The 14,282-nt window shown below is 47.8% G+C and overlaps 1 protein-coding gene across 2 annotated transcripts in view; it reads right to left on the reverse strand.

Moving 5' to 3' along the window:
• SLC25A22 (solute carrier family 25 member 22) overlaps positions 1 to 14,282 on the reverse strand; it is a 33,641-nt gene continuing 19,359 nt past the window's right edge. For both annotated transcript variants that reach the window (XM_085298481.1, XM_085298482.1), the window contains exons 5-10: positions 10,715 to 10,805; positions 4,916 to 5,034; positions 3,616 to 3,775; positions 3,272 to 3,426; positions 2,313 to 2,388; positions 1 to 2,150 (exon numbers count right to left, since the gene is read on the reverse strand). In XM_085298481.1, coding sequence (XP_085154607.1) covers positions 1,997 to 2,150; positions 2,313 to 2,388; positions 3,272 to 3,426; positions 3,616 to 3,775; positions 4,916 to 5,034; positions 10,715 to 10,805 — 755 coding nt within the window. In that variant the 3' untranslated portion in view covers positions 1 to 1,996. The remainder of the gene's footprint in view (positions 2,151 to 2,312; positions 2,389 to 3,271; positions 3,427 to 3,615; positions 3,776 to 4,915; positions 5,035 to 10,714; positions 10,806 to 14,282) is intronic.

The following is a 14,282-nucleotide window of genomic DNA, read 5'->3' on the forward strand; positions in this document are numbered from 1 at the left end:
TTAGAAAAAACACTTTCTTTTAATCCACCTAGGGAGATCGAGAGCAAGAGCAGCGTCACAGCACTACACACGTCACAGACAGCCACCTGAATCAGAGCGCGGCACTGCAGAGATTCCTTCCCAGATACACACCAAAGTTGTTAAAAACAAAATAAAACAAAAAGGAAAGTGATTCACATAAGCAAAGTGACAAGTTACAAACCAGCCACAGAACAACTTTTCCTAAGAGAAAAGGAACACATCTAGGAAGAAGGTCCTCAACATAAAGGTTTTGAAACAACAACAACAAAAAMGTTGAAACAGATTTTTTTCAACATTAAAAACATTGATTTCTTTTTAAATTAATTTAAATATACACCCAAAACAAACACCAAGCAAGTGAAGAGAAGAAGGAATGAAAGTGAATTTGACCAGTTTAATTGAAACACCGAAGTTGGGTGGATTGCACCGAATGGAATAAATAATGGAGAAGACCACAGCGGGTTTGTAGATCTCACGCTTCGGATAATTTAAACTAGAATTAACAATACACCCAAAGAGAGTACTTAATGTGGAATTTCTTCAACAAGTGATTTTTTAGCTGGCCAACATCTCTTTGGCAGAAGGGGCTGTAAGTGTATATTTGCCCCCTGCCACCCAACCCACCTGTCACTATCCCAGAGCAAGCAGGACACTGAATTTTGGCAATCCAGAGGACTCGCTCTTGTGATTGCACATTCATAAGCAGCTCCTTGCTCGGAGCACGGCAATCCTCCAACCGTGTCGCTACTGGCCAGCTCCAAATGCCCAGTCCAACATCAAAGCAAAACTACACCCAGCCCATGAGAAGCGAAAGCMAAACCGGAGCATTTCCTGTGCATCTCCTGGCCTTCAGGACCTGGGGATAGCTCCTCCATCTGCTCTCCTCTCCTCTTCCCTCCCCCATGAGCCAGGCAGCAAGTGCAGGGAGATGAGGGAGCCATCGAGGGCCACGCCAGAAGATGCCACTAACCATACACCTGCTGCAGCAACCACTTTCTGCCTCTGGGCTGGAAAGGCTGAAGGAATGTAAATGATTTGTTTGGTTTTGCCCTATCCTATATTCCCTATAATAATAAAAAAAAAAAAAAAGAAAAAAAAAGAAAAAAAAAGAAAAAAATAAAAAGTTGATCCCAANAAAAAAAAGGAAAAAAATAAAAAGTTGATCCCAAGTTCATCTCCCTCCTCTGCCCATAGTTGAGCAGTGAAGCACCTTAGGACATTCATGAAGTCCCACAGACATGGGCCCTGCAGAGCAGACACCTCGTCTCTGCACCTTACCTGGACGTGCCTGCGACAATTAGGAGGGAAGTSCCTTTGCTTTAAAACAAAAGTAATCACAAGAACAACAGCAATGATCCCCTTTCCCATCCTCTGATCTCCAGGGAGTTCACCTAAGCCCAGCTCATCTTCGAGTGAGAGAGCAGGGAAAGGTGAAGGTTTCTAGGCTGAGGAACTTGGCCAGATCCAGCATCCGCCCCTGCTCCCTGGGTGATGTAAGGCCTCCCTCAATGAGCGCTCTGTGGCCCAGGGCGTACCACCCCTGAGGAGGGCAGAGTCTTTCTTGGACAGCTGATAATCCTGGGGAAGGTGAGAGGGCTGAGACGGAGCAGGGCTCAGTTCTTTCTTTCCCATCCCTCTTCCCCACCAAAGCTGGGAGATCTCTGGGGCTGCAAGTCCAGCCTGTGCTTACCAGTGTTCTGAATAACAGTTTAAAAAAGAAGAAAAGGAAAAAAAAAAGAGATATGCATAACTAGGTATTGTCCTTGAGAAAAGCGAGAGCGGGCCTGCTCCAGTTTGGGATGGAGAAGGGACTCTCTCTCCCTCCCCACCTTGGCTCATCTGGAGACCACGTCCCCTCAGCGTTCCCACGCAAACCCTTTGTGCTGTTGCTCTGACACCAATTGACACGTATGACGGACACTGGGATGGACTTGGTGTGGCAGCGGGCGGGCACGCACACGTGGGCACACCGAGGCTAGGCCCGGTGCTTTGGGAGCAGGTCCAGGAGGAACTCCGCGATGCCGATGAAGTAGACGACTTGTGCAATGCCRAAGAGCGGAGCAATGACCAGGGCTCGGCAGTATGCCCCTTTGAAGAATGCAGTGGGCCCTTCCTTCTGCCAGATCTTCCTGTGGAGAGACAGCACAGACAGCTCAGCATCCAGCCCACTCCTCTCTGTATGTAGATATATCTCTGTATTTAGATAGATTTGTTAGCACAACAGGTCTGCAAGCAGGAAGCAGCTGAGGTCACACATGGGATTTGCCAGCCTGCTTCACGYAGAGTCTTACTTGGTGCAGTCCAGGATTCCTGAGTACGTGTCCTCATTTACGCCTCTCTGCAAGGACTGCAGCCGGGTCTTGATCACTAGGGAGGAAGAGAGGAGAGAGTGAGCAGAGGGTCTGGCCTCCCACTGCAGTCACCAGCTGCTGAGCACCCTCTTCAGCAGGGGAGTGCCACTTGGGAGTGACACCTTGACAGGCGGTCACACGAGATCATCAGGAACGCAGATGGTTTATCATCAAAACAGGAGAAAAACAATACATTCCTTTACAAATGAATAAAAGAAAAACAATCACACAAAAATCTAACCAATGCTCTCCCTTCTACCTCAATCAAGGTTTTCAAGGCTGAGCTAGCTTTAACCGCTTCCAAAAATTCAGATATTTTCCCACAAAGCAGAAGCTGATTTTCAAATGCTAAGCCCTTTCTGGAAAAGCAGACTGAATGATCTTAAAATAYGTATAATTGGTACTGCTCTTGAACCTCTTCACACCTTGAAGAAGCAGCATGTGTAGTGGTGGGGACAGAAGAGCTACTTTCTGGCAGTTTTCAGAGCAAGGACACCAAGCAGTGATATTTAAGGCAGCTGTTGTGGAGCAGAAAATCCAGCCACAGCTCTGAGGCTCCCTCTGATTGTAGGTGACCTTACACATATTTGTAAATGCTCTACGTATGATCACTCCATGTACAAATGTGCCCTTTTCAGAGGTGTGTTTGCAGCCATTCCTGGCATGTGATGTGGGTTTCACTTCTACCTGACTCAGTAAAGATCACAAATACCTGCATAAGTAGTGGCTGAGGTTAAAGCTCAGCTGAAGGCAACACTTCTGAGCTGGAGGAAGCTCGGGGCTGAGCTCCCCTCCTTCTGGGCTGCAAAGAGACTGGCATGAGCACCCTCTCCTCACTTAACCCACGGAGGCCTCTCAACTGCTGCAGCTTGGTGCTGGGCTGCCAGCACAGGACTCACCATCGCACGGGTTGACAGCCACAGCAGCCGTACTGCCAGCCAGACACCCGGAGAGGAAGGACACGTAGAACGGGGCCTTGACATCAGGGTCCTTCTGGCCCAGCTTGTTCAGGTTTGCAAACAGTGGGAAGTAAACAATGGAAAATGGGACATCTCTGTGGTGTGGGCAGAAGAAGGAGARAAGACAAAAATGAGCAAAAGCAGTGCAGGACATGTACATGCAAACAAAATAAACCCAGACCAATACCCCACCAAGTCAACACTTGCTTTTCACCCTCACTCCCTTGGGTGATCAGTTAAATTCCTTGTAGGGCCAAGGGTGCTGGGCATTGGTGCTGTCCTACCTCAGCAGTGTGGCTCCCAGGCCCTTATAGAGCCCGGCAATGCCTTTGCTTCGCAGCAGCTCCCTCGTTATCTGCGTCGCAGTTGTGCGTGCTTCCACCACTGGCTCCGCTGCCCCCGCGGCGGCCGAGAGCTGGGCCGCCATCAGCTTCTTCTGTGCCGCTGGGGAGGAGACAGAAAGACAGCCAATCTGCAAGGTGCTCAGAAGCAACTCTTTCATGGCCTGGCACCCAGAACCCAGACAAAGAGGCAAATCTCAAAACAAGAGATGCACTCATCACAGCGGCCAAGGCCAGCCAAGTACCCTGATGGCTTTTATCTCAGCCAGAGGCAAGCTCAGAGCCAGCTGTTCACACACCACAGCTACACTCTCCCACCTGACCACTTTTACCAAGGTGAAGCCACTTGTCACATACAACCTCCGCAGTGCGGAGAGGAGCTGCCACAATTAGGCATTAAAGAGAGGACTTGCTTCCAGCCACATCCCTGAGCTCAGTAGGAAAAGCTAAAGATACCCAAAATAAGAGAGGCTCAATGCTTCTGTTCTTTACTCCCTTCCCTCAAAAACGACCAGTAACTCAGATTGTTCCTCGGCTGCATCAGGGACACTAGACTTAAACACATGATCTGATTTCTTCCAGGAGCCTTTTCAAATCCTGGTGCATTTCTGCTCTTTGGCCAGAAGATGGAGAACACATCAACCTGTAGCGATCCTGTTTGCCGCAGGGACATGGCAGGTCCTTTGCCACACAGAGAACAGGCTGCTCACAGCAGCAACAACCTCTTCTGAACCCTCAAACGGTGGCTTAATTCCTTCAACCATTTCAAAATAATACACACAAAGAGGATAAGGACTGCATTAAAAACAGTAAAGAGAGGAAAGAAAAGCAAATCTGTGATTATTCAGGAATGCCACATCAGAGGAGGGATTAGAGGGCAAATTGGCCTGTTTGCCTGAGTTTCAGAAGGGCCACCAGCATGGTGTCTAATCCCTTCTGGACTGTGTGCAGCTGAGTTTTAATCATTCATGAGCTGAACACGAAGTCATTTCTTCCAGCTCTCCTCCCCCTCCATCACCTGCATTTGTTGCTTTTCTCACCAAGCCTATCGCTTGGTTCCTGGCAAGGCCAGGTGAACAAAGGGAGGGGGAACGAGCTAGAAAGGAAAGGAGAAACTTCTGCAACAGCCTGACTTAGCGCATGGAGAAGAAAAAGAGGTTTGTTTTTTTATGCTTATTCCCCCCCCCCTTCTCCCCCAGCCTCTGCCTCTAATGACATGCAAGAGAAGAGGAGCTCAAGGTACCGATTCGGCCTGCGTCCTGCAGCTGGATTTTGAGCATCTCCATGGGGGTGGTGACAATCACCTGGCAGGTGCCAGCGCCACAGCCTGCCAGCATCTCCCGCAGCAGCGTCAGCTTTTTCCTGCCCAGGAAGAGAGAGAGGAGAGAGGGAGTCAGTCAGAGGAGGTGGCCTTAACCAACTTTGGAGTATCCCCTCCTTTCATTTTTTTTGAGTTTTTTTTTTTTTTTGTTGTTGTTGTTGGTTGTTTGTTTTTTCTTGTTTTTTTGGCACCACTTTTTGCCTTTGGGCATCTTTTGCCTCCCTGCACTACAGAGCAGGGCTTGCCAGGGTTGTATTATCGCACCCCAGGATGTGGCAACCAGTAGCTGCAGTAGCAACTCCTCTCCCCTTCCCTCCCTTCCCGAGCCAGCAACAGCACAGCTACAGGATTAAAAAGGGGAGCTCAGGGCGCAAATGCTCAGGAGGACTCAATTATCAGGAACTGGCAAGCTCTCACCCCACAAAAAAAATCCTATTACTATCTGCAGATTGTCACACCTGTATCAGAAATTGCTGACTTGATTTAAACAAAAAAACAAAAGGATAAAAGCTATCATAAGCAAGCATCTTCACAAAGCTACCTGCCAGTGACATAGGTGCACAGTCCACCACAGCTGCAGCCACTGGGGTGCATGTGGGTGCTCTCGCCATGCGATTGCATGCCCTTCGCGGGCTGCTCCCCCAAATCCCTTCACCCTGTGCGCCAGCTGGGCTCCCTGCTCGCCTGCCCCATGGAGGGCATCAGAGCAGGGGATTAGAGGCGTAAAGCCACAGCAGGGATTACCAGGGGCTAAATATAGCGCTCTCCTCTGTGGCTGCCTGAAGGCAGGAATATCAGAAAGATCAGAAGAGTTTTAAACTAGTTCATCTCTAGATGACAGAAAGGGTTTAAATATTTGTAYGATGCAGGCCTTATTCTCAGTAGTTGAAAAAACTGGCACATCTCAACTGACTTTAAAAGGTATGGTACCAGCAGGGATCTGGTCCTACAAACACAGACACTGCCCTTTAATCACAGCAAGAGGGTATTAAATAAAAAAAAAAAATACACCCAACAGCTCCAAGTTCCGCACTGTTCGAAAACTGTCATCCAACTTTAACTGACGTGCAACTAAGTTGGTGAAATATCTATAACATTAAGTGAGAAGACTCATATCACATTGAAATTGAGTTTCAAACTAGAGACAAAAAAATAAGACAAAGTAGGGAGAATCAAAGCAAAAGAACTAAAGATTTATGGAGAGCTGTTCAAGAGCAATGCATCAGTCCAAAGTTAGGACCTCTACAAGCAGCGACATATTAATGGGAGTAGAGCAGCATTTTTGCAAAAGTTTCTGAAAAATGTTGACCCCCTAGGAGCTGCCTGTCCTTAGGGGTATAATTCTGGTATAGGCACGAGRTTTCGAAAGGCAAGAAAATGTTGGTTTAAAGGAAACACCCATACAAAGCCGTATGTTTCTATTCGCACATTTACTTCGTAAAAGCCAACTACGTAAGTGGCCCCCAGACCTCCTGTAAAGCTGCTCTGTGCTACCCAAGAGACCACTGTCCTCAGCCASCTTGCTCATCAAATGCCCACTGCCACCGGCTGGTCGATCCAGCAGATTGTAGGAGGCTCCTGAAGAGTTTAGAGTCAAAGGAAGCCAGCTAGCTTATAACAATTTAAATGGTAGGCCTTCAATACGTGCTCGTGGACCAACACACTGCAAAGCAGCGCAGCTCAGCGGCAGCCAGACGGGGACATGCTTACCCAAGCATTCCCCAGGGAGGACTGGATCCTCCTACCTACAAGTCACAGTGGGTCAGATGGGAGTTATCAGCATTAAATAAGTCTCTGGACATCCCCTGCTTGTCTCTGGGAACATGGGCTGCTATCTCTTCTCTGAGGAAAGCCAGAAATGGCAGGGGGAGGGAAAGAAAATTTGCTAGTATCAGCAAAGAAACAATGCAAAAGTGCTGGTCTTGCTAGGAAGCAGGGCTGCTGAGTCAGCAGATTGCCAGCCTTTGCTCCAGAATAGCAAACAAAACGAAGGTCAAGATTAAAGAGGGCAGGAGAGGTAAGGGAATTGTCACAATAATACACCTCGAAGAGGAATGTCACCTAGGGACCCCGGAGGCCTTTTAAGAGAAAGAAATTGCTTTTAAAACAAGCCACAAGACACTTTTTACCACAACCAAGGCAGCATATTTAACCAAAAATCTGAAAAATGAGCAACAAAACCTGGCAAACATGCCAAATACGACAGCTGTCTGGCACTCAACACTTTAGAAATAAACAGAAAACCTGGTAGGACACTTTAAAGGAACCAGGTTTTTAGGAGGTGCATAAGGYAGGACAGGACAGCTGGCCCAAGTGCCCCAGGAAYGAGGACCTGCCTCAAGACTCCTCTCCAGGTCATCTCTTCTGCTTGCTGTTCTGGGAACTGCAGAGACCATCAAGCCAAAATAATCACACGATYRTGCCAGACCTAACRCACTTCCCTATCTTTAGGTTTTTCRGTATCTTACATTTTCCTCCACGGCACAGCAAGGGGGTTAAGTACTGCTAATATGACTCCTTGGTCCTGACCATCTGGGATAGCACGAAAGGACTAACACTGTAAGTGTCCTTTCCTCCAAAAACAAGAAGTTGCAGCAGCAGGTCATCATACTGCTCTCACTGGTGAATGTACATCCTTGCTTTACTCCCAAAAGAGTGAGAAAGCACTGTACAAGGGGTCTGCTTACCCAGGTGGGTCCTAGGGCACAAGGGGACTGCAGGAGCAGAGATCCCCAAATGCAGGGAGGTGAAGGTCTCACAGGGACACTGGTTCCCATGCGAGGTCCTGCCACCCCAGGACACCACCCTTTGGGAGCATCCAAGAGCTCAGTCAAGGAAAACTGAGCCCAGCATAGACCCATAGTGATAAATCCCCAAATTGCTCCTCCAGCAATTTTCAGTCCAGAGCTTCCTATGTTGCAGGTGTTGGCCTTCTGGAAGTGGGATTTATGCCACTTTTTTTCCTAGCAGTTTAAAAGGAGCTTCATTTCAACACTGAATTTCTCAAAGGTTAAAAAACAAAAAACAAGAAACACACACTAGAGGTTGTTGCATAACTTAAGCYGATTTTGGGTCACATTCTCTCCTGTACGCACATGCTTCTTCCACTTGTATGTGAAGCATAGACTACACATTTTAAATCAGCAAATACCGATAAAACATGCATTTTATCAGACAAGGATCTCCAATTTGTATTKGATGTATTTCAAGACAAGCACTGGAAGCTTAACAAAGAAGGCATTGAAAGTCAAACAGATCTGGGAGACCTCTGCAGCTCTTCAAGCCAGAAAATCACCGGAGCTGGCTGCAGTCATATCCTTCAGGATGCTGGTCTATGAGCACAGCCTACTGCGAATGCACAGCAGATAACCTGGCTCATGCAGGAAGGGCTCTGGGCAAGCTGAAGCAAAGTCTTCRGAGCCATACGTCCACACCATGAAAAAACACCCCCCAACCTTATCCTGAGCCTAACTCCCTCAGCAGCACTTCACACCTTTTAACACCTTGACTGTTGCACATCAGTGCTCCTTCATTTCTGCATGTCAAAATGTTGCACTGACTGCAGGTAGCCTGAATCCTCTTTCTACCCCAAGGCTATTTTGCTGTTCATGCCTATTTTTTGACTGCAGTTGTAGAACAGGTACCCACCCTTATAACATGTTAGTAGGTATGTGCCATGTTATGCTCTAGGTAAAAGGGGAGGCATTTGGATTCAAGCATACCTAATCRTGCCCCAACTCACATCAAAAAACAGGTGAAGAAGGAACAGCAGTGTCTCAAGAGAGAAGCCTGCCACTGCAAGCAGCCTGGAAAGCAGGACCAAGAGCATGGCGAGCCCATGGGGATGGACACACAGCTTTGCAACCTGATCAGACAGCCCCTCACTGTCACTCCATTTTGCCACGCATGCTGCAYGTGGAAGAAGAAAGCAGCATCATGCAATGGGTACAATCCCTCCAGCAGGTTATGTTTGCCACTCCCTGGCCTGTAGGTTCCCAAACCAGGGGAAAAGGATGCCAAGACAAGCAGCTGCCCTGCTGTTTTTAAGGATCCTTCTGCTCACTGATGATACCACTGTCTWCTCAGCCACTCTCTGCCTCCTACGCACTAGACAAGGTCCTAGCAGGCACAGTACCTTTCTGCTACACCCAATCTGAGGGCCTACATCAGGCACAGCCAAYCTGCAAAGCACTTTCTTTCCCATCACATTTTGGGATGCTGTTTCTACCTAGAAATACCTTAAACGGCCTGATACCGCAATATTGCGTAGTACGTGCAGGAGCTTTACTACCAAGCATGTAGCTTTTTAACCGATACTGAAGCATCAGAGCAGCAGTTGCTTCTCCAGAAGACCAGATGCTGGTCCRATTTCCTCCACGGGCCCGTCTTTCAACAAACTGGGGGTATAAGGTCTGACAGCTTGGCACCCTTTCCTTCTTTTTCCCTGTACAACCTATTAAGCCCTCACATTGTAGGTATCGGCAAAGAGCTAGCGATACTCCTAGCTACTACAGAAGGCCARGGCCTGCCACACTGTCATTGCTGCAGGGATCGGACCCACTGCTTGAAAGAGGCAAGGAATAGTGAGGACATCATCACCTCCCACTGTCTGCACGAGTATAGAAGATGCTATTTGAAGAAACAGAAAAAAAAAAATCAAACAGCTGCAGGCCGATGAGTCAGACAGACGTATGTTAGCTGTTGCTTTGAAAGACTCCAGAATAAAAGAAGTGAGTACATGAAAGGCCCAGATCAACCCATGTAAATCAGCAAACTCCACTGAAGTTGTTGAGCCACTCTGATCTGCAGCAGCTGAGACTCACATGGATGCTGTGGGGAGCTGGCAAATCAAATAATCATTGCAGAGCTTTATGTTTGCAGCAAGGCTCTACCCCAGCACTGCTGCTGGCGAGAGTCTTCCAAGACAGCTGTTTTCTAATTGCTGGGGACCGGAATCAGTGCCCTTGCTGACCTCCTCACAAGTTGTCGCCAGAGAGAGGTCTTGGTCTGAATGGAAACACAAGTCTTTCCAGAATTGCAAGGAAAACRCTTCGGTGAAAACAGCATCATCTGTTCACAGTCAAACTTGGTGCTGTCAAATGAACACCTTTTTCTGGCATTTAACTCACATGGAACAACTCCCATCCCAAAAATAAACAGATGATTTTATTCCTTCAGCATTTACATGCAGATCTGCTACTGGGCAACACTGCAAGTGCCATGTGTCAACACGGCAAGTTCCCCACCTCTTCTCACCTCTCTGAAATAATGTCCAAGTTACAAAAGCACAAAAGAGTGCTAAGTTTGGGATCTACAGAACTTGAGTCACCATCTGTTCAAGCTACGATCTCTGAAAAGCCAGAAATAGCCAAAGAGCACCAATGGGAAGCAGAGAATGAGGTCCTCCCAGCAGCTGTCTGAGCAGAGAACAGTGCCATTGGTTCCTCCTCAAATACTTTGCYGGCAAAGTCTGGATCTCTTAACCTTGGCTTAGATTTAGGACTATTTTTAGAAGCTTGAAAAAGCTGTCTTCACTGAAGTGCTTTTCACTTCCAGTTTTAGACATTGTATTCTTAGCTTGAATTCAATCACCAGCTGAGCGGTTCAAGAATGACTAACGTTCCAGTCATCCCATCACCCCATTCTGCTTTTGCTCTGCCATCTTACCAGGTTTCTCCCAGGAGAAGCCCCAGGTACCATACGTCTGCACCCACTACTCACCCATCCTTGGAGAGGTGATGCCGGAAGAAGTCATTGGCTGCTAGTTTGATGGCCTTTTCTGGTGTCACYAGGGTCAGGTTCACTGCAGCCCCTAGAGAAGAAAAAGACGAGAAGATAACTGGAGAATGAGAATAAAGCTCAATAACGAGAATAAAGTTAAATGGATCACTCATAAGTGTATCATAACTCCTGCTCAAAACCAGGGACAAAGATGAGGAAGAGTTCCCAATGCAGCAAAGGGATTTAGAAACACAAAGCATCACTGAAAATTAATAGGATTTCTACCTCCCAACTCTTTGGAGTTTTGCAAACATCCCCTGATGTGTTTCACTTCCACTTGCAAGAGGCTTTCTGTAATTTAGCTTCACTATTGCCTCCTGCCATGCAAACATACATCCCCCCTTCTCTCACCCCCAGGACGCACTGCTATGAATTTCAGAGGGATGCAAATCAGGCCTTCAACAAAGGAGGACAAATGGGATTAATAACCAGCCCCAGTTCCTTTGGGAGTATGTTGTGATGTTGARAAGCAGAAAACACACTCTCTCACCTTCTTGCTACTGCCCCAGCATCACCAAAACCACGTATCTGTGCKCTAGAAAAGCTAGAGCCCTTGAAAGGCCTCGAGGCCAGCCCAAGTCAACTGGATGCTYGGTAGAGACTTCAGCCAGGTCTACACCAGCCCTTTAGGTTAGGYGACTGCCCTCGTATTTCCCTGCTGGGTATCACTGGCAGGGCAGCTGCTTCTTTGGGCTATTGAATGGCTTTTTGTCTACCAAGAGCTGCAGCATGCACAAATTACCCCGCGAGCATCCGGCCTAGGTGGCCACTTACTGGGGACGTGGGATGTAAACAAACCCTCGCTGCTATCTCCCTTTTGTCAGAAGCAGCAAACGGCAAATCCCCACATTGTGCCTGCCACAATGAAAGGCCCACACARCCCTGCCAAGGGCCACCGAGACCAGTGTTAGTGAAAAACAAGGGCTTGCGTGCTGCATCAATGGTTGTGTCTTTGGAAGAACAAGGCAACAAAGAACAAAAAAAAATAGCACACCTGCTACTCTAACATCCATGCAAAGGCTTCACTGAAAGAAGAAAGAAAGARAGAGAGAAAGAAGAAAAGAGAGAAAAAGAGCAAGAAAGGGAAGTGAGAAGCATGCTTCCACATGCTGACGTCCTCCAGCAACTGAGGTGGCTTTCACATTTGTTTTCTCCTCCAATTGCAAATAAAGTGGAAGGGAAAAAAACCCCACCATATACAGAGAAAAATTAACGAACCTGGGTTTTCTCCTACATCTTTGATATTTTCAGCAAAGCTGCTTAGCAGAGAATGGATAATCCCTGTCCTCAATAATCCAAAACAGCTTCAACTCACTGGAGGAAGAGAAATTAGATACTTCAGCTGTTGCCTGTACACCTTCCAAGGTGTCTTCTATCTTTTTACAAAGCTTCATAGCTCTTAAAATTCTAGTTATGCCAATAAATACATTTCCCTAATGAAAACTAACCTTGGCCTATAGGCAAAGCTACATGTACCTGAAACAATGGCAGATGGGATCAGAAATGAAACGGAATTGGGAAAGTAAGAGAGCAGCAGGATGAGGCAGCACCCAAGCCCCCGAAGGCAGCTCTCGGGTGCGTTTCTTGCTTTTGGCTGGTTTTAACACTTGCAGAAGTCAGAGCACTCTAGGAGCACACCAACGTGCTTGGAGATCATAGCCCCCAGCCGGGGAGAGAAAATATGCACAAGTGACTGCCGCAAGGCAAAGCTGAAGTGGGGCAGATGCCACCACGTGCGCCACTCCTTTTACCAGGGAAAGGAACACCAGCAGAATCAGCGCACTGCCAACATAACCACCCTGGCTATTAATAGGGTACGCTGAAACCTGGAAAACTTTGAATGACCCTGGCAGCCTCAGATAATTTTGGCAGGCAGCGTGCGAGCTGGGGGATGATGTGGCMCATATTAGCGGAGGCAGGGAAGCTCCCACTCTGCTGTAGCACCACGTTACGTATATATATTGGGCAAGGGGCAACTGAGCAGCAAAATGCATTTGCCCAGCTTGGTGTAGTCCTTTGGCTCCCAACAGCTAGGTGAAATGGCTGGACTGCAAATAGCACGTGCCTCTGAAGGACGTGCGCTTTCCCGGCCCACAGATGGACTGTACCAGGGAGAAGGGAGTGCAGGCTCTCCCGGACTGGTGTCCACATAGCCCAGTGAGCCACAAGCAACCACAGATTCATTCGTGGTACCACATCTGGTGGCAGCACACAGTCATTSCTTGAGCACAAGCGGGGTATGTAATACCACCCCGCTTTGAGACATTGCTTCTAGCTATACATTATGGGAAAACATAAGAAACTCCTCTCTTCCTTCCCCCAAACAAACTAAAGAACACCCATAACTTTAAAGGAATAGTTTGAGAGCAATGTTGGGATYGCTTAACACGCCATGTAGTTCACTGTGCTACTCTTGTAGGACAGGGACTGGTGTGCCCACATGTGCTCCATAATATATCATGAGACCATCTGAAGAAAAGCAGCCCGTAAGTTCAGGTCTCTCCCCTGTTGGCACCAGAGAGCTTTCATCTGCACATGAAGGAGACCTAKAGTCACACAGTGGGAATGGCTAGGCCTGAGCCGACCTCCTCTCTCCTCTGACAGAAGCCATGTGCCCTGTGGCAGGGACAACTGATCTCCACGGAAGACCTGGAGTTACTCAAAAAACCCCTATCCAAACCCAGCTCCCCCTTCAGAGGGAATCAGAGGTGACAAGCAGGTTTAAGCTGACACTAATCACAGGGCAGTAGCTTCATTCCTCACTAAAAACACAGCAGCAGCCAGCTTCTGGGAAAAAGCAAAGGAGAAAACATTGCTGTAAGCACTGGGATGGAGCCTGCCAGGCTTTTCCCCAGGTTACTTGCCTTGTCTGCTCCCAGGAGAGGTGACAAAGACCAGCCAATCCATCCCCAGCATCCACCCCACTCCCCTGAAACGCCCACCGGCAAACTGGGCAGGAGACGCTGCCTCAGCAGCCAGCGTCCACTTCCATGCGAGCCAGCCCCAGCGGCCGCGTCCCCATGGAGGCACTGGCAGGAGCTGCTGCCAGTGGCAGAGCTCCCGCAGCTCCGGCCTCCTGCTTGAAAAGGAAGCGATCACTGTTCTTTAATCAGACTTTCTCAAGGAATGAATGCCACAAATAATGCTATCTGAACGCTTCAAAGATAAAAACTGTATGCTCAGGCAGTTATACAGCAATATATAAAAAGAATCAGAGGCCACGTGTCAGCTAAACTAGCTGGACTCTGCTGAAGGCCAAGAAGTTATTCCATATTTTCCATTACTATGAGAACAGTCAGAATTTGGTCTGCTATTCTTCTCTCCCTCAAACTTTTATGAACTTCCAAGGATTTTGTGTTTAAATTAAAAAAGGTATCATGTCAGCTGAGGAACTCCCTCCTGCAAGAGACAGCAAGGGGCCAGGTGATTTATTGCAAGTTAGTACTCAATGATAAAATAGCTGGAAGTCCAACATGAGCCAACCCTGATTTTTTTGGTCAGCCCCAAG

The sequence above is a fragment of the Rhea americana genome, unplaced genomic scaffold (genome assembly GCF_003343005.1).
Source record: "Rhea americana isolate MKP2758 unplaced genomic scaffold, rheAme1 scaffold_139, whole genome shotgun sequence".
Lineage (NCBI taxonomy): Eukaryota > Metazoa > Chordata > Aves > Rheiformes > Rheidae > Rhea > Rhea americana.